The sequence below is a fragment of the Phyllobates terribilis genome, unplaced genomic scaffold, assembly GCF_046119375.1.
Source record: "Phyllobates terribilis strain yellow unplaced genomic scaffold, ASM4611937v1 Scaffold_1__5_contigs__length_1240528914, whole genome shotgun sequence".
Classification (NCBI taxonomy): Eukaryota; Metazoa; Chordata; class Amphibia; order Anura; family Dendrobatidae; genus Phyllobates; species Phyllobates terribilis.
Genome location: NW_027362761.1, coordinates 84719735 through 84743840, shown reverse-complemented (window position 1 = coordinate 84743840; position 24106 = coordinate 84719735). Strand labels below are relative to the sequence as shown.

Sequence of the window (24106 nt, the reverse complement as noted above, 5' to 3'; positions counted from 1 at the left end):
GTGGCGAATCTTTTGGGCCCAGGCATAAGAAGTTGTCGAGGTAATGGATAATATGTGCCCCCTTAGAAATGTCCATTACAACCCATTCGAGGAAGCAACTAAACGCCTCAAATAGTGAGCAGGATCTGGATCCCCCCATGGGCAAACAGCGATCTATATAGTATGCTCCTTCCCAGAAGCAGCCCAATAGGTGGACACTATTCGGAGGCACAGGTAGTAAGTAACCGGAACGCCGCATCATTGTCTGTTTTGGCCATTAGGGTGACCCTTCCCAACTTCTTGATCCGCCTGATAGCTTTGTCAAAGGATGTACAGTATATACTACTGTACTTGGTTCCGCGTCGATGTTGTCGTTTACTGACCTGCCCCTTGTATATGACAAATGGTGGATTAGTCCGAATGTATTGGGTTCCGTTTTTGGCACAATTCACAACGGGGATCCCACTACGTCTTGTAAGGAAAGTGTTCTGAATGGAACCGCCATTCTACCTAAAGATATTTCTTTTTTTAATTTTCTTGTCACGACGTCTGGGTGTTGGTAGGCTGATTTTAGATTTTTTCTCCAGCCTTTCTTGATTTTAGAAGGGCATGACATGCCTATATTTGTGTCTCCCCCTCCTTTTACTCCTCCACCTCTTTTCTTTTCGCATGACTATATGTACTTGTCACTTTTCCATGTGTTAGTTGTGTCTTCTGAGCAGTTTGTCAGCTTTTGGACACCTTTGAATGTGTTTTCTATGTGTTTCTATGTGTTTTTGTTTGCCTGCCATCGGTTTTAACGGTGATCGACGGTGTTCGACGAACAGTTCGACGAACAGTTTGGTGAACATACCAGTGTTCGACGAACCAAACTGAACCCGAACACTACGGGGATGGCTCAACACTACTCCTCACCTTGGGCTATGTTCACAAGTAGCGTTTTTGATGCATTTTTGCACTTTTGCATTGCTTTCAACCGTGACAAATGCATTCACCAGGAAATGTCATTTTAACATTTTACAACCTTATCTGGCCATGTGGTGTGTGAGATATCATCAGACACATCGTGTTTCATTTATGAAGGAGGGACTCTGAAAGTCACAAAGCCTTTTTTTATAGGGCCATCAGTCGACCTTTCCTATTCTTAAAAGGCCAGCAGTCTGCCCTCACTATTCTTAGAGAGCCATCAGCCGGCTATGTTTTATTGTTCCCATTACTAAAGAGTGGGTCTCCTATACTGTTATTGCGTATGCAGTGAGTGCCAGGGCTGCCCAAAATTTGGACGCACCCCAATATCACTTTGAAAATTTGTATGCACCGCAATACCCCTTTGAAGAGACTTAGAGTAGGGCCTCCTGAAAACAATGTTCCCATTATTAGGAAGTGGGTCTCACATTGTGTTTACCTATGCAGTGAATGCAAGGGTTGCCAAAAATTTGGAGGCACTCCAGTGCCCCTTGGAATAGACGTGGAGGTCAGAGGGCCTCCTGAAAACAATGTTCTCATTATTAGGAAGTGGTTCTCACATTGTGTTTGCCTATGCAGTGAATGCAAGGGTTGCCAAAAATTTGGAGGCACTCCAATGCCCCTTGGAAGAGACGTGGAGGTCAGAGGGCCTCCTGAAAACAATGTTCGCATTATTAGGAAGTGGGTCTCCCATTGTGTTTGCCTATGCAGTGAATGCAAGGACTGCCAAAAATTGGGAGGCACTCCAATGCCCCTTGGAAGTGACGTGGAGGAGGGCCTCATAAAAAAATGTTCCCATTAGAATAAAGCGGGCCTCCTATTCTTGTAATTCCCATGCACTAAGTGTATGTGCTGACAAACATTTACCCCTAGGGGGTATACATGAACAAACTGTATACATTTTTTTTTTACGGGCATCATAAACACCCTTTAAAAAAATTATGTGGGTGTTGCATCACGGACCACTGTCACCCTGGTGATATGGTGGTGGAGAATGAGGAGAAGGAGGAGGACAAGAACAAAGAGCAAAAATCAGGAAGCGTATACCCATGTCTGGGTGTGAAAAGGTGCATGGGAATACACCACCCAAGAAAAGACACTGGATTTGAGTTTATGTTACGATGCTATCATTCGGTGGTGTTGAGAAATCTGGCCCAATCCAGCCCTTGTTCATTTTTATAAGAGTCAGCCTGTCAGCATTTTCAGTTGACATTTGGATGCGCTTATCAGTTATAATTCCACCAGTGGCACTAAAAACCTGCTCTGATAAAACACTGGCGGCAGGGCAGGCCAGGACCTTCAAGGCATAGAGAGCCAGTTAATTCCACGTATCCAGCTTGGATACCCAATAATTACGAAGGAAGTTGGTACGGTCGGCAAGCTACTCCCTCAGCATCTTCCCAAACTTTGCACTCCTTGTGAGAGTACCCCGCGCCTCAGGGCTTATGCGATGGGAGGGGCTGAGAAAATTCTCCCAGAAATTTGACAGTGTTCCCCTGCCTCTGCTGGATTGAAGTTGTGTCTCTCTCGCCTGTACTCCTTGGTTGTTCAACAAAGTATGACCTCTGCCGCCAGAGTTTTCAGATGGGAATTTTTTTAATAGTTCCGCAACAAGGGCCTTCTGGTACGACCCCATTTTTGTAGACCTGTCCGCTTCAGGAATAAGAGATATAAAGCTCTCCTTGTAGTGTGGTTCTAGAAGTGTCACCAACCAGTAATAACTGTCACTCAAAATTTTGAGAACGCAAGGGTCATGGGAGAGGCAGTGTGATATAAACTCAGCCATGCGTGCCAGACTAGTAACCTGCAAGGCTTCCGTGTCCTCACCAAGAGGATGACTGACCATGCTCTACTACTCCTCCTCCTCTCTGTCCTCTGGCCATCCACGCTGAACAGATGGTATGACTGTTGTGCAGGTTGTACTGTCTATATCCCATGAAATTAGCTCCTGTTCTTCCTCCTCCTCCCCTTCCTCATAGTCCCCTAATCCACGTTGGGATGAGATGAGGCTGAGCTTTGTGTAATCACCCTGTATGGGTCCTTGCTCCATCTCATCATGCTCCGCCTGCAATGCATCCTCTTTAATTGTGAGCAGAGGGCATTTCAGAAAACAGAGAAGCGGGATGGTGACGCTAATTATGGCGCCATCGCCGCTCACCATCTTGGTGGAGTCCTCAAAGTTTTGGAGGATGGTACATATGTCTGACATCCATGTCCACTCCTGAGGTCTTATGTGTGAAGTCTGAACTGAATGCTGACAGCCTTGTTGATGCTGGTACTCAACAACTGCCCTCTTTTGCTCACAAATCCTTCCCAACATCTGCAGTGTAGAGTTCCAATGCGTGGGGACATCACACACCAGTCTGTGAGCCAGAAGCTGCAAAAGCTGCTGAAACACGTCCAGGGTGGCGGAAGCTGTAGGTGACTTTCTAAAATGGGCACACAGTCGGCGTACTTTAGCAAGCAGATTCGGCTGCTCCAGGTAGGATTTGAGAAACCACTGAACCACGAGGTTATGCACATGGGCCAGGCATGGTACATGTGTGAGCTCGCCTCGCCTCAGAGCCGCCACCAGTTTCCGGCCATTGTCACACACGACCATGCCTGACTGTAGGTTCAGCGGTGTGAGCCACAGATCTGCCTGCTCTTTCAGAGCTGTCCACAACTCTTCAGCATTGTGTGGTTTGTCACGTAAGCATATTAGCTTCAGCTCAGCCTGTTGCCACTTGTCTGAGGCAGTGCTGTAGTGCTTCCAGCTTGTGACTAATGTGGTCATTTCGGAGATGGAGGCTGAAGAGGAGTAGAAGGCTGAGAAGGATGACTTGCAGGAGCTGTAGACCGTGGGGGCAACCCTGATTGACCGAGGGCCTGCAATCCTTGGCATCAGGAGGATGTGTTCCGTCCCAAGGTCCGACTGGGTCCCGCTATGTTAACCCAGTGTGCCATCAGCGAGATGTACCGTCCCTGCCCACAAGCATTTGTTCACTTGTCCGTGGTTAGGTGGACTTTCCCAGTAACTTCGTTGTTGAGGGCACAGCTAATGTTTGGGACATGTGCTTGCGTAATGCGGGGACGGCACAGAGAGAAATAGTGGCAGCTGGGGACCGAGTACAGAGGGACGGCCGACGCCATCAGGTTGTGGAATGCTTCCATCTCCGCGAGCCTAAAAGGCAACATTTCAAGCGCTAGTAGTCGTGAAATGTGAGAATTTAGTAGTGTGGCCTGCAGGGTGTTGGCTGCTTATTTGCGCTTGGGTTCCAAGGACTGGGGTATGGACAACTGAACGCTGCGCTGGGACAAGGACGTGATCGTGCATCCTGATGCTTCTACTTGAGAGTGTGCAATGACAGGTGCACAGCAGGAGGCAACTTAGCATGCACCATGGACAGGGGATTAGCTTGCATGTACAACAGCGGAAGTAGCAATGGTGCCACCTGCTAACACTGTTCCTGGACCCTGGGGTTCACCCCACAAAGTCGGGTGCTTTGCTGCCATGTGCCTGATCATGCTGGTGGTGGTCAGGCAGGTTGTTTTGCCAGCCCTGCTGATGCTGGCCTGGCATGGGCTGCAAATGGCCTTCATGGGGTAATCGGTAGAGTCTTTAAACAACAACCAGACTCGGGAAGACCTAACAGCTGTACTGGCAACTTCCGTTGTGTTGGTGTTACGGGTAACAGTTGCCTGCCTTCTGTCTGCGGTTACCACACTGCTTCTTCCTGCCTGCTGGGGTTCTCTGCCTCCCTCCTCCTGTGTGCTGCTCTCCTTGCTCTGCATGTTCTCCTGCCAGGCTGGGTCAGTTACTACTCGTATATCATCCATCACCTCATCTTCCACTTCTGCACCCTGGTCCTCCTCCTGACTTTCTGGCAATTGTGTCTCATCATCGTCCACCTCTTGTGAGAATTTCCCACCGTCGCCTTCGTGTGAACGTGGCTGCTGCAATATTTGTGCATTGCTACATGCGATCTCCTCTTTCCTCGCTTCAAGTGAACCGGGCGAGAGGCCTGACTCAATAAATGGAAAAGTGAACAGCTCTTCAGAGTGTCCAAGTGTGGGATCATTTGTCTCCGGGCACTCGGCATGGTGGGAGGAAAGAGGATCAGGGTGAGGAATATGTGGTCCAGACTCACGGCTATTGAGACTTGACCGTGTGAAAGACACGGTGGTGGTGGTGGTTAAGTGACTGGTAGCATTGTCCTCTATCCAACCAACAACCTTTTGACACTGCTCTGGGTTCAATAGTGGTGTGCTGCGGTCCCCTAGCAATTGTGACAGGGTGGTCGGGCGAGAAGATGTGGGTGTTTGCTGTGGCACAATTTCAGCTTGCCCACAGCCTTGGCCTCGGCCTCTGCATGCACCATCGCCATCACATCCAGTTCCCCGTCCCTTGCCACGTGCCTTGCCCATTTTAAATGGAGGACAATATCTTCCATGCTCACTACAAATGACTGATTTTGGAGCGAACTTATATGTGATCCGTGTGATGGAGAAGCCACAGTTTTAAATATCTGGCCTGTAGGTAACTATTTTGAACAGCAAACTGGTGTCAACTGCTTCACTGACACACTGAAACAAGTTTTTAATGGATGTTAGAAATGGCAATATTTTCTGAAAACGTATATGTGATCCGTGTGATGGAGAAAACACAGTTTTAAATACCTGGCCTGTAGGTAACCTTTATTAACTGCTGTCAAAAACTGGTGTCAAAAACTTCGCTGACACAGTGAAAAAAAAATTTGAATGGAGGCCAAAAATGGCAGTATTTTCTGAAAACGTATATGTGAGCTGTGTGACGGAGAAAACAGAGTTTTAAATAGCTGGATTTTTAGCACTGTAATATAGAAAGGACCTGGCTGTGTTCTGCAGTACCAACAAGCAAATGGCGCAGAAAAAAGGTCTTCTCTGGATTGCTTTTTAAGCAAATAATGAGGATTAAGATACAAAAAAAATTATTCCTGGCCCCTGAGACCTTTGCCTTTGTCAAGAAATATCTAAAAGCAGCAGAAGGCAGAACTGGAATGGAGCCTCTTGTGCTATATGCACTGCAGTCTGCTATATACACAGCCTGCCTATATACACTGCCTGCCTTATATCTCTGCAGATGTATTAGTCCTCAGACGGACTGTTTGTTGAGATGGATATGTGTAATGTACGTGTTTTCTCCCTACACTACCTAATGCACAAGCAAATCTCTCCCTAGCTCAGCAGCACCTCTGCCTACTCTGCCTGATTCCGGAGTCACTGTGACGAGCACAGGGGCGCCAGGTCTGATATAGACCTGATGACTCTGTGCGGCCAGCCAATCACTGTAATGCCACAACCTCCATGGCTGCGGCATTACAATGAGTGGCAGGCAATCCCTGCATGTGGATTGGGGCCAAACATGCAGGGAGGGGACCGAAGCATCCGTCCGAGCATCTCGCAAGTACTCATTGAGCTCCTGCCACCTCGAGTACTGAGATGCTCAGGCGAGTACCGAGTCCATGCTCGCTCATCACTACTAGAATGAAGTTCACATAGTGGAAGCATTTGCTTTATTCAAATTAACTAAATTAAACATCATATTGTTGTCTTGTGATGTGTGCAGGAATGACCCGGAAACATTAGATGCTTTCATCATGGACAAAGCACTCCTGGACTACGAAGTATCTATTGATGCTGAATGCAAGTTGTTGACGGTTGGCAAACCATTTGCAATTGAAGGTACAGCTAATATTTTTTTTTTAGTTGCAATAAATTTGATAATTGTTATATGTAAAGTTTGTATATTTTTGATAAGAACTTAATGAAATCCAAATGTATTTTATTTTATCTGTTCTCTTTAAATTATCTGCTGTATCAATTCATTGTATTGCTAAGGGTCAAAATTCTGACAATAGAAAAATGGCTGTATAAGAACATTCCATTAATCTGCCGGTATAATAGATTATTGGTAGGCTGTTTTGAACATTTCTAGTGCACTCTAAAATACCTGGAAAACCATTGATTTTAAAGTCATGTACTCGCAATCAGAGGCAATGCATTCTTTTAGACATATTTTCCATATGTGTCCACAATCAAAATACTCACTAACAATCTACACTATTGCAGTTTTAGTTACTTTTTTTATGTTTTTTTTCCATATTTTGATTTTTTTAGGTGTGTATTTAACACAGTAATTTTTAATGCATTTTTTTGGCAGAAATGCTGGGCTTATGCACTTAAAAACTGGATGGAGTTCTTACATGCATTTTTCAGGCTCCACAGGGAGGCTTAAATGGAAAAATCACACCAAAAAATGAAAATTTCTTTAAATGCACGTTTCATGAAATCAAATCCACTTTGCTTGTTAAATGTAAAATGTGAAAACTTATTAATGCAGTTTATGGAGTTTTGTAATGCAATGATTCTCAAATTTTTAAACTAGTGGGGTGCTGAGTCCCCATTAATGTTTTGTCACAGAGTAGGACTTATGAAAATGACAATGTAATGTGTGCATACCTCAGTGGAGATTGACAAAGCAATATTTTAGCTGTCATAGACATGGCACCTGATTTCATGGCGCATCATTTACTCTGTTACTTGGATCCCTCTTTGGAAATAGCCCTAGGTGTTTTTCATATTGTATATCAAATTATTTGTTACCTATTTTGTGCACTTTTTCTATACTGCAGCACTGGGTATTAATTTACATGCTCTTTACTTTCTGCATTTCACTATTGCTAGAGCATTGTATACTTTTCTACTATTTGGTTGTAATATATATTGCATTGTGGATTTATTCACCATTTATTCACGATCACAGAGCAGGAACTCCAGAGCAGAAGTCTAAGGGCAGAGACAGCTTGGCGTATTACTCCTGTGAGGATCACATCGTGGCTGTCTGCTATCCTGACCTGAGTTTGACAGCTGTACATACATCATGCTGTCATGCTCAGATCAGGAGATGTGCCGGCCAGTCCATTAAGTGCAATGCGATCATCGCACGAGTCATACAACAATCTATCTCTGCCCTATCTGATGCTTCCAGGGTTCTATATAGAGTGCAAAAGATCTTAGAAGAATAAAGCTCTGTCCACTAATTGATCCTCAGAACCTATGTCCACCTCAAAAAAAAACCACGCTCAACCTAACTCTTTCATGTGAATAAGACTACACAGATGACAGAACCCCTTTAAAAGGACTGTAGGGCTACAATGCTGCTGCACATGGAAAAGGGGTGGGAAGATGGTAAATGTGCTGCCAGTGGGAAAAGAATGGGAAGAAGAGAATTCTGCTGCAAGTGGTATCAGTATAGCAGGGAATAATGCTGCTGCCGGTGGGGGTGAGGTGGGAAGGGTAGAATGCTGCTGCCAGTTGTGGTGTTGTGGGAAGGGGGCAAAAATGCTGAAGATGGAAGACAAGTAGAAAATTGCTCCTGACTGTAGAATAGGAATGTGAATGGGAAAAATGTTACTCTCAATAGGAGAGGAGAAGACAGGGGAAACTGCTGATGTCAGTGGATGAGGGGCAAGTAGGTGAACAATGCTGCTGTAAAATAGTGAGGAGTTAGGAAGGTGACAACGATGTTCAATGAACGATGAGAAGGCAATGTTGCCAATTTCCCAATGCAGTGGGAAAGGGATAGAAATGTGCAATGGTACTGACATAGGGAGAGGGACAAACACTCCTCTGGTTTTAACTCTTTAACCTTTATAAAGTGATGGAACCCTTGTTGCAGGGGCCCCAGGCTAAAAACAGCAGAGAGGCAAGAACAAAATCAGTTCCATATATATAGTCAGTAGAAGCCATGTTAGAGTTCAGAGGGTCAATCAGAAGCAGAAGACAAAAGAAGTGTCAGGCTGTGAACTGGTCAAACCAGGCATTAAGCTGGGAATATTAAGAAACACTGACATAAAAACAGACAATGAAGCCAAATATTTCAAAAGGGTAGTCCAAAAGAATATCGATAGATGGCACATTCCGGCAGAGAATGGGACAATTAAAAACAGCATTGGTAGAAGGGATCATCGGCTGAAGAAAAAACATACTTTTAGCAACCAAGAAGGCAACTGAATAAAAAATAAGGCATAAAATGTAATATATTCACTCATATTTCTTAAGTATTTTGTGTAATTTATTTTGTCCGACAACTTTTTCTGCTGCGCAAAAAATAGACAATGCAATATTTCATTAAATAAATTTTTCATATGCAATAATTTATCATCATCTTTTCATAAACTATGTAACGGTTTGGAAGCTTTCAATTGAAGATGATAATAAGGTAAGTCATTAGACAATTTGCATCGTAAATGATCACTTTTATCAAAATATTTGTGTTTCTAATTTAGAAAATTTGCTAGAATAATTAGCAGATTAAATTATGGAAGCTAATTTATTACCACCAATTAGGCTTCCACTTAATTTCTCAACAGCAATACATTTTAAATTTATTTTTATGGATGTTATTTTGTCCTTTAAGCTAAGTCTACTTATCCAATTAAATAAGTGGTTATAAATCACAAAACATCAAGGCATAAACAAATGTTTTGTCAGCAATATATTTTGTGCAACATTTATACTACAAAATTTTTGCTGTAAAATGTGTATTGTGGCACTTGCTCGCAAGTAAAGAATCACAATCTGTCATGATGATTAAACCGTCTTTCCTCTACATGTAGAAGTTCCCATTGTCATCGCTGCAGGTTAAATTTGAAAAACCTGTGAAACAAATGGTGTTTTATGAAAGAGATGACACAGTTCTAGTGGCATTTTTGTTTTGTAAGATTTAAAACATGTTTTTTTCTTATGTTTTTGAAATGCTATAGAGAAGCTTATTGAAAGAAATGCCTTAAAACACTATGTTCATTTGATTTTAAAAAATAAAGAAATAAAAACCGAGACCACAAAGCGGAAAATACTGCATAGAGCTATGTGTAAATTTAGCCTTAAATTACCTTATTGAATCTTCTTTTTATCATATTTTTTTATTTTATTTTAGTACCCAAAACAAAAAAACAAATCCCAAAGAGAATAGACATATAAAATAACATTTCTTAAAATGTTGCCTTTGGCTTGTGAGAGTTGAAAATCGGTTTGCTAATCTCTTATAGAAATCCCAGACTGCTGCTTTGCGAACTCTAGTTTCTACTTGTTGAACTTGTTCATTGACTTTGGTAATGCCATGCTTATGCTTCAATATATTGCATATATAGTATGTAATGCAATATATTAGACTATGCCATGTATGCTGTTACAGCTGTGCACAGATCAAGTGTCGCATGCATGACATGAGGTATTGGTGTCGTGTACATCAATACATTTAGTAAAAGAAATGCCCCAGTCTAACAAGCCCAGGCACCAGACACTAAAGAATGATGTCTGAAGTGATAAATGTAAAGCATAAACAGTTAGCACACTGTGCTTCTGTATGAAATGCTGAGTCATTGGGAGTTTGCATTATGATTAGAATGTCTTCCAACATCTCCTTGATGTTTGGAGAATATGTTTGCACTCTGAAGGAGAATGTGGACAAAATCAGGAAAAGGTAAGAAGCCTAAACAGTACACTAGCAAGTAAAAGGGTGCAGATTCAGCAAAAAATGGTATCAATGAAAGTGTCATAAAAAAAATTGTGTCAGAGACAGATGTTGCCATCCAATAAGTCTAGGTCTCATCTATCATTTCTCTCCCCTGAAGAGTATCAAATTAAATATGTTGGGAGAATGGTAAGGACATTCTAAGACAACAATAAATGAGGGACAGATGGATTCTGCCCTTGTCTGGGCCAGAACTATTGGTGTGAATAGGGATGAGTCAATAAAATTGGGCTATATAGAAATTGGGGTCCTGCTCCTGAATGTTGTTCCCAGGTCTCTCCGTAATGGATGATTTTGGTGAGATCAAATCTATTATTTCCTTTGAGCAAAGATCTAATCATTTCACTATTTATATTACTGATGATTGACAGTCCGTGACCTGAGTAAGTCAACAGTCTTATTTATGGTTTTGATTACTTACGGGGTCTTCCGTAGGCATAATATTACTCAGACATCACAAGTTGAGGGTTAAATAGTGTGGCAATATTTTATTGAACCACCAAACAGACAATAACATATAGAACAGTCCGAGAAAATACCCAAGATGGTACAAAATGACACAGTCTCATCCTTTTGCTGGCCTGCTGAAGTCGATCGCAGCATTGCCGGGGCAAGGGGAGGTGATTGCGATACTCACCTCTCCTGCCGGCGTCTAACGCTGTCTGCCGCGGCTTCCCTGATGTTGCCATGACGACACGATGTCGTCATGACAACATCCGGATCACCAGAAAGCAGGAAGATAGTTTGTTCATGCGCAGTGCATGACCAAAGTATCTTCTGCATCTGCAGCGCTGACAGCCTGTATAGCACAGGGATGGTGTTCCATCCCTATGCTATACAGGCAATCAGAGTAAAAAAAAGTAAAAGTCCCATAGTGGAACAAAGTATAAAAGTAAAAAAAAGTGTTAAAAAATGAAAAAAATAAAAAAATATATAAAAATATATAAAAAAATAAATAAAAAAAATAATCCACCAAAAATAAAAATATAATGTACCCATCAATAAATATTATTATGAAAAAAACTAAAAATAATAAAAGTACACATATTTGGTATCGCCGCGTCCGGAATGACCTGACCTATAAAACTGTCCAACTAGTTAACCCCTTTAGTGAACACGGTAAAAAAAAAAAAAAAAAACAAAGCAAAAAACAATTCTTTATCACCATACCGCCAAACAAAAAAAGGAATAACACGCGATCAAAAAGATGATTATAAATAAAAATGGTACCGGTGAAAACGACATCTTGTCCTGCGAAAAACTAGCCGCCATACAGCTCCATCAGCCGAAAAATAAAAAAGTTATAGCTCTCAGAATAAAGTGATGCAAAAAAATATTATCTCTATAAAATAGCTTTTATTGTGTTAAAGCGACAAAACATAGAAAAACAATTTAAATGTGGTACTGCAGTAAAAGTACAGACCCGAAAAATAAAGCTACCTTATCAATTTTACCACACGCGTAACAACATAAAAAAATGTAAAAAAAAAACAATTCTTGAATTGTTGGTTTTGTTTATTCTGCCTCCCAAAAATCGGAATAGAAAGCGATCAAAAAATGTCACGTGCCTGAAAATAAAAACATCAACTTGTCCAGAAAAAAACAAGCCGTTACATGACTGTCGGCCGAAATATGGAAAAATAATATCTCTCAAAATATGGTGATGCAAAAACTAGATTTTACAAAAAAAATGAGTCTTTTAGTGTGTGAAAGCTGTCAATCATAATAACATTCAAAAAGTCAAATGGCGCTCCTTCCCTTCCGTGCCCTGCCGTGCGCCCAAACAGTGGTCTTTCCCAACATATGGGGTATGTGCATGCTCAGTGGAAATTGCAAAGCAAATATTGTGGTCCATTTTTTCTGTTACCCCTGCAAAAATAAAAAAAAATTGGGTCTAAAATAACATTTTTGTGAAAAAAGTTAAATGTAAATTATTTTCTTCCACATTCCAAAAATTCATGTGAAGCACCTGAAGGGTAAATAAAGTTCTTGAATGTGGTTTTGAGCACCTTGAGGAGTGCAGTTTTTAGAATCATGTCACTTTTGGGTATTTTCTGTCATAAAGACCCCTCAAAGTGACTTCAAATGTGATGTGGTCCCTAAAAAAATGGTTTTGTAAATTTTGTTGGAAAAATGAGAAATCGCAGGTCAATTTTTAACCCTTATAGCTCCCTTATAAAAAAAAAATTGGTTCTAAAATTGTGCTGATGTAAAGTAGACATGAAGGAAATGTTATTTATTAACTATTTTGTGTGACATATCTCTCTGATTTAAGGGCATAAAAATTCAAATTTTGAAAATTGCAAAATTTTCACAAAATTTCAGTTTTTTTTCGCAAATAAATGCAAATGGTATCGAATAAATGTTATCACTATCACGAAGTACAATATGTCCTGAAAAATCACTCTCAGAATCAGGGGGATCCGTTAAAGCGTTCCAGATTAATAACCTCATAAAGTGACCGTGGTCAGAATTGTAAAAATTGGCCTGGTCATTAACGTGCAAACCACCTTGGGTTGTAAATCAATTTGTATGATTTATACTCCTATGATCTGCGAGTCACCAAGCCACAGGGTCTACACAATGGTTAATCAACATATTTAGCAAATATTCATTGTTTACAGGCCAAGACAAGTCAACATCATACTTATGGCGAAAGTCCCTGTTTCTTGTTCCACCCGAAGAAAAAAAAACTCATGAATTGAAAAATCAACATAAACATAATAGTATATTTCTCGTGGCCTAAGATTAGAAGCTTTGTCCCCAAAATAACTTTCATGCCAACAGTTTGAATGCTACATGGTGGTTAGATGACTTGATTTAGGAATGCAGCATTGCTACTATAAATTTTTAGATACTTTCAATGATAAGGGAACAATAAAGTGAAGTTCTAAAGTTTTTTTTGTTGGATCTGTATCAAATATCTTCTGACAGGTTGGTCAACTATTCATTTCAACTGCCATCTGTTACATTAGCAAGTAAAAGGAAAAGTGACATTTTCCAAATGGGGGTGTCCACTAGGAGACTATTAATGGCTACTGTGGAATATTTATATTATAATACAGCTATTCTGAGGAAAGAAGTATGGTTAACATGTAACCTCAGAATAAAAAATAATCTTTATTCAGAAAAATCTATTAAAAAGCAGACAAACACACAGACTAATGTGTAAAACCCACAACAGAGGTACTGAACTCTATTGGTTATTCCATAGAGCCCTAATAGCAAAAAAGGGCCACTTCACATAGCTAATATCGCATTGATTATCATAAATTAATCCCCTCTGTTATAGATATAGGGAAATAGGATTATATTGAATCATATTACGACTTTGTCAGTACCCCACAAGGATAAGTGCAACCTAGTGAACAAAGTGACAAAAGTGCATAACTAAAAACACAGACAGGATCACTCTTCCATAGATCTCTACACTGTACATAAACACTGATCAGGCCCTAAATATATACCTATATACTGATTCCTACCTGCCTGAGGAGGTTGGCACCCTATTTAAAGTTGGCAATTTTGGCGCTCCTGCTCCATGCTGGCTATCCCCAAATATCCTGTCTCGACCTAGAATTACTTCCTAATTGCACCACAATCCGATGCAAGCTAAGGGATATGTTATAAACACAGTCAAAAGAAATTAATGTAGATGGAGGACTTATCTTGATCGTAGAAAGATGGCCCGGATACATAACAAAGGTCTCCAGCCTCTGTGTCCCAGTGTCTCAAATGGAAGACTTATCTTGAGCATAGAAGGATGGTCCTAGATGAATAACAGAGGTCTCAAGCCTCTGATTAGTGTCCCAGTGCCTCAACGCGTTTCCCCAACTTTTTGGTTCCTCAGGAGGCTGATACAAAAGGAATGTCCAGGGTATATAAATATTTAGAATATAGATGTCTCTTAGTGCAGATCCGCACTGATGTTCAGTGCATTTTGATAGTCAGAACTGGGATAGGTAACTCAAACCTTCCAACAGTTCTGTTTAAATAGATCCTCCCCCATAGTTCCATTGGTCCCAATAGGAAGTGCCCAATAATAGATATCAGGTGTAAACACCTGCATACAATAGGCCCCCATACTCCATGTGTTTGTGCTCTAAACCCTCCATAGACAGTTTATTGATACACTGTTCAACCTGACAGATCGGCATGAGCTCCACACAGGGGAACGCACGACTTCCAGTTTCCACCACTTGGTACGCACAGCTTTCGGCTTCACCATGCGTCACATCCGGCGCTCAGTAGCAAAGCGCTTGCGCTCCACTCCATAGAACGCATAGTGCCGGCGCCAGCCCAGCACCACCAGCATGCGGCCAAGGGGCTCTATGGAATAACCAATAGAGTTCAGTACCTCTGGTGTGGTTTTTACACATTAGTCTGTGTGTTTGTCTGCTTTTTAACAGATTTTTCTGAATAAAGATTTTTTTTTTTTCTGAGGCTACTGTGGAATATGGAAGATGCTCCTCTTTCCTGTGCAGAGGTTAAGTATAATATCTGTGCTGGTTCCTGTACCCTCTGTTTCTGTTTTGTTCGCTAGGCAACAGTGTCAATCCTGTTATTTCTGGGACTTCTGGTGCCACTAGATCAGGGAGCTATGGGGTTAATTGTTGCACTTGGAAATACAAATCATCAGATTCACTGCTGGCAGATATCCTTCCAATTGTCGACCAATGAAGTTCCATCAAATGTATTCTGAAAATTTGATTTCCGGTGAATATTTTTGCATGGAAAGGGGAGAAGGAGAGAGAAGTTGGACACAAGAATTGTTACCTAGTTAGTCTGGAGATGGAAATCAACTGTCATACATAAGGCCAATCCTACACCCAACTTTGCTCCCTTGGGAACCACTGATCTCCGCTCACCCAATGTTTTACTGACCACTACTATACAAGGTATGATAATCTGATTTATAAACTGGTATGAGATATCATAGTTGCTGGTCATTATGGGAAATCCCACTTGGCCTGCTCTCTGATGCTTCACCAGTGTGGGAAATGATGCTAGGCTAGTTTTTTTTTTTTTTACATTTTGTGAATTGCAAATCAAACCTCAAGATGTTTGAATTCACATTTAACCTCGAGTTTCAGGAAATTCATCTCAAACTCAGTTCTCTGTGGATTGATTCACTTATCACTAATAGTGCTTGATGGTTTTCACAACTGTACTTGAGAATACCTTTAAGGTTCCACCAGTTGACTGACCTTTATGTCTTAAAGAAATGATGGACTGTTTTTTTCCCTTAGTTGAGTGGTTATTGCCTTTTCTTACTTTGAACAGATGTAGAATATAGCTCAGCATTGTATGGAGCTGTGCACCAACTCTGCCTCTGCAAAATGCAACTAATGGTTGCAAACACTTTCTGAAAGTTGCTGAATTCACAATTGATCTTTTGTCATATCTGTTTATAGGAAGCCATTCCAGGTGACTACCTTATGAAGCTGCTTGAAAGAATGCCAAGGGTTTGTAAAGCTGTAATCAAAGTAAAAGGGGGGGATTTTGAGGAATCTAAGATTTAACAAACATTCCGGTCTATTTCACACTTGTTTCTTTTCTTCTAGTTTATATTTTCGTTCCTTCTTGATTTTGCTACCTCCAGTTTGAATCTACAATGTTCACATTCCAATGAGTCCACCATAGAAAAAGGAGAAAGAAACAGAGAGCACACAGATCTAAATGTAGCTGCTTTGCTAAGATGGGTGCATATAAATCAATGTTGTACTCACCTATTTATGGATCTTGCAGTCTTGCATATCGATCCTTAAGGATCACAATAGTGAGTTTTCCTTCACTGCCGGTCTGCTGCACGTTCCTGGTAGCTATTGAGAACCCCTTCAGACTTGTCATAGGAATGTAATGGACATGGATTTCTCTCCAGGCTAAATGCGCTCCCAATAATCTATAATAAAGGTAAATATAGGCAAATATTATTTCCTGTACAATTTTTATTTCTCCATACAACGCGTTTCAACATAAAATAGTCTTCATCAGGTATATTTATCTAAATGAACAAAAGCCATGACTGCTTTTTATAGGAAGCAGAAACACATCAGTTAGGGCGAAGGCTGTGTTTAGCAAATCAAGGCACACCCATCTAAAATCCCTTTTACATAGGTAGTCTAGTCCTAAAAGACTCCATATCTTTATATAAACAAACAAAAAAAAACCATTAAAAAAGAAAAAAACTTTACTTTTTTTTTAACCCCTTTCCGATGACGTCAGTAATAGTATGCAGCTGTGCCCTGGGACTTATGGACCAGCTATGCATTATTACGCGAGTGGCGATCGCGCCCGCAAACAGGTCGTGCGGGGCGATCGCCGCCGGGTGTAAGCAGATTGTCACAGCTGACACCCCGTGCTATGTGCAGCGAGTGGTCCCACACCGCTCCCAGCACATTAACCCCCGCAATGCAGTGATCGAAGTCGATTGCAGCATTGTGGGGGCAAGGGGAGGTGATCGCTTTACTCCCCTCTCCTGACGGCCTCCAGAGATGCCTGCCGTGGATTCCTGGATGTTGCCATGATGACCCGATGTCGTCATGACAACACCCGGGTCACCAGGAGGCAGGACATTATTTTGGTCATGCGCAGTGCATGAACAAAGTAATGTCTCCCTGTGTGCAGTGCTGACAGGCTGCATGGCATAGGGAGTAGAGATGAGCGGTGTTCGACTAGAACTGTTCGCCAATCTCAAATTCGAGCTGTTTTGGGCGGTGTTCGAGTTGTTCGACGAACCCGAACGATTTGCAAAAAATTCGGCTGTTCGAGGTTATGTTCGATAACTGTTCGTGCACCAAAAGCGTGTCCTGCATGTCTGGCGCTATTTAGAGCACCAATCATGCAGGGATTGTCTGCCACTCACTGTAATGCCACAGCCATGGTGGTTGTGGCATTACAGTGATTGCCCAAATCGATGGGAACAGTGCTCACAGTGAAACATGAAAAGCCGGCAATTCAGCAGCGGCATACACCTGTACCCGACAATTTAGAACCGAAAGAATAGAGCTTCACACATAGATTAGATAGATATAAACATGTCAGTCACATATATATGAAGTACAGTGACAGTGTTGCTTACTGTACTTGTCATTTAGCGTAAAGGATTTATCAAAAAAAATAATAGTGTTTTCATGCACCGTCTCTTTAAAAAAGCTGGCCGGCAATTCAGCAGCGGTACCCGACAATTTATAACAGACAGAATAGAGCTTCACACATAGATTAGATAGATAGAAACATGTCAGTCACATATATATGAAGTACAGTGATAGTGTTGGTTACTGTACTTGTCATTTAGTATTAAAATAAAGGATTTATTATTAAAAAAATTGGCGTGGGGTTCCCCTTAATTTTAGTCTCTAGCGGAGGTTAAGCAGACGGCTGGGGCAGATGTTTGAAGCCTGGGAAGGGGGTAATACCCACGGAGCTTCCCAGGCTACTAATATCAGCCCCCAGCTGAATACATAGCCTTTACTAGCTATTAAAATGGGGGACACCCCAAAAAAAATGACGTGGGGTCCCCCCTAATTTAATAGCTAGCAAAGGCTAGGCAGACAGCTGGGGGCTGATATTAATAGCCCAGGAAGGGAGCCATGAATATTGGCCCCCTCCCAGGCTAGAAACACCAGCCGTCAGCCGCCCCAGAAATGGCGCATTCATAGGATGCGCCAATTCTGGCACTTAGCCTCGCTCTTCCACGCTGCCCTGGTGCGGTGGCAGGGGGTAATAGGGTTGGGGTTGATGTCAGCTTATAATGCCAGCTGACATCAAGCCCAGGTTAGTAATGGAGAGGCGTCTATAAGACACCCCCATTACTAACCCCATAGTCAAAGTTAAAAAAAACACAAACACCCAGAATAAAGTCCTTTAATTGAAATAAAGACACAATCCTTTATTGTTCTAAATTAAACCATACTTACCGTCACGCCCATTCCAGCTGAAGCTAACGATCTCCTGCAATAAAAGAAAAATAATAAAGCAACCTCATCCTTACCTTTCCATGGTTCCCACGACAGCTTCAGCTCTGCTACATCGAGATGACAGGCTGGACCGCAGCAGAACGCTGCCATCCAGCCTCTCATCCCGCAGACACTGAGAAGCGCAGGCTTGCTTGCGCTGCTCAGCGTCTCTCTGTTACGACATCCAGATGAGCCGAGTTCATGTCCAATGAACTCGGCTCACCTCATGCACGTCACTGACAGCGTGGGAAAATTCTCACGCTGAAGCGGTGAGTGCAGGAGAATTCTCCCACGCTGTCAGTGACGTGCATAAGGTGAGCTCATGTCCAATGAACTCAGCTCACCTCCTGCACGTCACTGACAGCGTGGGAGAATTCTCCTGCACTCAGCGCTTCAGCGTGAGAATTCTCCCACGCTGAAGCGCTGAGTGCAGGAGAATTTTCCCACGCTGTCAGTGACGTGCATAAGGTGAGCTCATGTCTAATGAACTCAGCTCACCTCCTGCACGTCACTGACAGCGTGGGAGAATTCTCCTGCACTCAGCGCTTCAGTGTGAGAATTCTCCCACGCTGAAGCGCTGAGTGCAGGAGAATTTTCCCACGCTGTCAGTGACGTGCATGAGGTGAGCCGAGTTCATTGGACATTAACTCGGCTCATCTGGATGCCCTCACAGAGAGACAATGTGGAGCGCAAACAAGCCTGCGCTTCTCAGTGTTTGCGGGATGACAGGCTGGATGGCAGCGTTCTGCTGCGGTCCAGCCTGTCATCTCGATGTAGCAAAGCTGAAGCTGTCATGGGAACCATGGAAAGGTAAGGATGATGTTGCTTTATTATTTTTCTTTTATTTCAGGAGATCGTTGGCTTCAGCTATAATGGGCGTGATGGTAAGTATGGTTTAATTTAGAACAATAAAGAATTGTGTGTTTATTTCAATTAAAGGACTTTTTTCTGGGTGTTGTGTTTTTTTTAAATACTTTACTAGAAATTCATGGTGGTCATGTCTAATATTGGCGTGACCCCATGAATTTCGGGCTTAGGGCCAGCTGATAATGCCAAGCTGGCCCTAACCCCTTTATTACCCAGTGAGCCACCGCATCAGGGCCCTGGATGAGTTGGGTACAGCGCCAGAAGATGGCGCTTCTATGAACGCGCCATTTTCCGGGGTGGCTGCGGACTGCAATTTGCAGCGGGGGTGGCCCAGAAAGCTTTGGCCTCCCTGCGCTGCGGATTCCAGCCCCCAGCTGCCTAGTTGTACCTGGCTGGACACAAAAACAGGGCGAAGCCCCACGTCAATTTTCTTTAAATTATTTCATGAAATAATTAAGAAAAAAAGGGCTTCCCTATATTGTTGTGTCCGGCCAGGTACAAATAGGCAGCTGGTGGTTGGGGGCAGCCCGTTCCTGCCTGCTGTACCTGGCTGGACACAAATATAGTGCGAAGCCCCACGTCAATTTTTCTTAAATTATTTCATGAATTTCCTGAAATAATTTAAAAAAATTGAAGTGGGGCTTCGCACTATATTTGTGTCCAGCCAGGTACAGCAGGCAGGAACGGGCTGCCCCCATCCACCAGCTGCCTATTTGTACCTGGCCGGACACAACAATATAGGGAAGCCCTTTTTTTCTTAATTATTTCATGAATTTCATGAAATAATTAAAAAAAATTGAAGTGGGGCTTCGCACTATATTTGTGTCCAGCCAGGTACAGCAGGCAGGAACGGGCTGCCCCCAACCACCAGCTGCCTATTTGTACCTGGCCGGACACAACAATATAGGGAAGGCCTTTTTTTCTTAATTATTTCATGAATTTCATGAAATAATTAAAAAAAAAGTACGTGGGGCTTCGCCCTATTTTTGTGTCCAGCCAGGTACAACTAGGCAGCTGGGGGCTGGAATCTGCAGCGCAGGGAGGCCCAAGCTTTCTGGGCCCCCCCCCGCTACAAATTGCAGTCCGCAGCCACCCCGGAAAATGGCGCGTTCATAGAAGCGCCATCTTCTGGCGCTGTACCCAACTCATCCAGGGCCCTGGTGCGGTGGCTCACTGGGTAATAAAGGGGTTAGGGCCAGCTTGGTATTATCAGCTGGCCCCAAGCCCAAAATTCATGGGGTCACGCCAGTATTAGACATGACCGCCATGAATTTCTAGTAAAGTATTTAAAAAAAACACAACACCCAGAATAAAGTCCTTTAATTGAAATAAAGACACAATCCTTTATTGTTCTAAATTAAACCATACTTACCGTCACACCCATTCCAGCTGAAGCCAACGATCTCCTGCAATAAAAGAAAAATAATAAACCAACCTCATCCTTACCTTTCCATGGTTCCCACGACAGCTTCAGCTCTGCTACATCGAGATGACTGGCTGGACCGCAGCAGAACGCTGCCATCCAGTCTGTCATCCCGCAGACACTGAGAAGCGCAGGCATGCTTGCGCTCCTCACTGTCTCGCTGTGACGGCATCCAGATGAGCCGAGGTCATGTCCAATGAACTCGGCTCACCTCATGCACATCACTGACAGCGTGGGAAAATTCTCACGCTGAAGTGCTGAGTGCAGGAGAATTCTCCCACGCTGTCAGTGATGTGCATGAGGTGAGCTCATGTCCAATGTACTCAGCTCACCTCCTGCACGTCACTGACAGCGTGGGAAAATTCTCCTGCAATCAGCGCTTCAGCGTGAGAATTTTCCCACGCTGTCAGTGACGTGCATGAGGTGAGCCGAGTTCATTGGACATGAACTCGGCTCATCTGGATGTCGTCACAGAGAGACGCTGAGCAGCGCAAGCAAGCCTGCGCTTCTCAGTGTCTGCGGGATGACAGGCTGGATGGCAGCGTTCTGCTGCGGTCCAGCCTGTCATCTCGATGTAGCAGAGCTGAAGCTGTCGTGGGAACCATGGAAAGGTAAGGATGAGGTTGCTTTATTATTTTTCTTTTATTGCAGGAGATCGTTGGCTTCAGCTGGAATGGGCGTGATGGTAAGTATGGTTTAATTTAGAACAATAAAGGATTGTGTCTTTATTTCAATTAAAGGACTTTATTCTGGGTGTTTGTGTTTTTTTTAACTTTGACTATGGGGTTAGTAATGGGGGTGTCTTATAGACGCCTCTCCATTACTAACCTGGGCTTGATGTCAGCTGGCATTATAAGCTGACATCAACCCCAACCCTATTACCCCCTGCCACCGCACCAGGGCAGCGTGGAAGAGCGAGGCTAAGTGCCAGAATTGGCGCATCCTATGAATGCGCCATTTCTGGGGCGGCTGACGGCTGGTGTTTCTAGCCTGGGAGGGGGCCAATATTCATGGCTCCCTTCCTGGGCTATTAATATCAGCCCCCAGCTGTCTGCCTAGCCTTTGCTAGCTATTAAATTAGGGGGGACCCCACGTCATTTTTTTTGGGGGGTCCCCCATTTTAATAGCTAGTAAAGGCTATGTATTCAGCTGGGGGCTGATATTAGTAGCCTGGGAAGCTCCGTGGGTATTACCCCCTTCCCAGGCTTCAAACATCTGCCCCAGCCGTCTGCTTAACCTCCGCTAGAGCCTAAAATTAAGGGGAACCCCACGCCAATTTTTTTAATAATAAATCCTTTATTTTAATACTAAATGACAAGTACAGTAACCAACACTATCACTGTACTTCATATATATGTGACTGACATGTTTCTATCTATCTAATCTATGTGTGATGCTCTATCTTTCTGTTCTAAATTGTCGGGTACCGCTGCTGAATTGCCGGCCGGCTTTTTTAAAGAGACAGTGCATGAAAACACTATTATTTTTTTAAATAAATCCTTTACACTAAATGACAAGTACAGTAAGCAACACTGTCACTGTGCTTATTATATATGTGACTGACATGTTTCTATCTATCTAATCTATGTGTGAAGCTCTATTCTTTCTGTTCTAAATTGTCGGGTACAGATGCTGAATTGCCGGCGGGCTTTTTTAAAGAGACGGTGCATGAAAACACTAATATTTTTTTTAATAAATCCTTTACACTAAATGACAAGTGCAGTAACCAACACTGTCACTGTGCTTCTTATATGTGTGACTGACATGTTTCTATCTATCTAATCTATGTGTGATGCCCTATTCCTTCTTGTCTAAATTGTCGGGTACCGGTGTATGCCGCTGCTGAATTTGCCGGCCGGCTTTTTTAAAGAGAGTGTCTTCTGAGCAATTTGTCAGCTTTTGGACACCTTTGCAGGTGTTTTCTATGTGTTTCTATGTGTTTTTGTTTGCCTGCCATTGGTTTTAACGGTGTTCGACGGTGTTCTAAGGTGTTCGACGAACAGTTCGACGAACAGTTCCTCGAACATCCCGGTGTTCGACGAACCGAACCGAACCCGAACACTACGGGGGTGGCTCAACACTAATAGGGAGCTGCTGCTCTCTATGCCATGCAGCCGATCAGATGGCAAAAAGTCCCATAGTGGGACATAGTGTAAGTGTAAAAAAAAGTAGAAAAGTGAAAAAAAAAATTGTAAAAATATAAAAAAAATTGCAAAAAATAATCCCCCAAAAATAAAAATATATTGAACCCATAATATTTATTTATTATTAAATAAAAAAAAAAAAAACTATTAAAGTACACATATTTGGTATAGCCGTGTCTGTAACGACATGACCTATAAAACTGTCCCATTAGTTAACCCCTTTAGTGAACACGGTAAAAAAAAAAAAAACGAACCAAAAAACAATGCTTTATCATCATACCGCCAAACAAAAAGTGGAATAACGCGCGATCAAAAAGACGAATGTAAATAAAAATGGTACCGCTGAAATCATCATCTTGTCCTGCAAAAAACAAGCCGCCATACGACTCCATCATCCAAAAAATAAAAAAGTTATAGGTCTTTTTTCTAGAAAATAGTTTCTACTTTGTAAAAGTGCCAAAACATAAAAAAAGATATAAATGCAGTTCCGCTGTAAACGTACTGACCCAAAGAATAAAGCTGCCTCATCAATTTTACCACACGCGGATCGGCATAATAAAACCTTATAAAAACAATTCCGGAATTGCTGTTTTTTGTTTATTCTGCCTCACAAAAATCGGATTAGAAAGAGATCAAAAAATGTCACATGCCCGAAAATGGTACCAATAAAAACATCAACTTGTCCCGCAAAAAACAAGCCATCGCATTACTCTGTTGGCCAAAATATGGAAAAATTATAGCTCTCAAAAAATGGCGATGCAAAAACTAGTCTTTACAAAAATAAACGTCTTTTAGTGTGTGACAGCTGTCAATCATAAAAACCCAATATGAATCTGGCATCGCTGTAATCGCACCGGCCCGAAGAATAAAGTCGTCTAATCACTTATACCACATGAGGAACGGTGTAAGAAAATTAACTTTATGGTTTAATTAGGGTTGGGGTTAGGGTTCTGCTAGAGTTAGGGTTGTGTTAGGGTTGTGCTAGGGTTAGGGATGGGCTAGGGTTAGGGTTGGGCTAGGGATGGGGTTGGACTAGGGTTAGGGTTGGGCTAAGTTTAGGGTTGGGGCCAGGGTTAGGGTTGGGGCTAGGGATAGGGTTGTATTAGGGTTGGGGTTAGGGTTGTGCTAGGGTTAGGGTTGGGCTAGGGTTAGGGTTGTATTAGGGTTGGGGTTAGGGTTGTGCTTGGGTTAGGGTTGTGATAGGGTTAAGGTT

General features: G+C 42.5%; 1 protein-coding gene across 2 annotated transcripts in view; it reads left to right on the top strand.

Moving 5' to 3' along the window:
• GRIN3A (glutamate ionotropic receptor NMDA type subunit 3A) overlaps positions 1-24106 on the top strand; it is an 847513-nt gene that overhangs the window by 643556 nt on the left and 179851 nt on the right. For both annotated transcript variants that reach the window (XM_073664672.1, XM_073664682.1), the window contains exon 6: positions 6533-6648. In XM_073664672.1, the coding sequence (XP_073520773.1) occupies positions 6533-6648 (116 nt within the window). The remainder of the gene's footprint in view (positions 1-6532; positions 6649-24106) is intronic.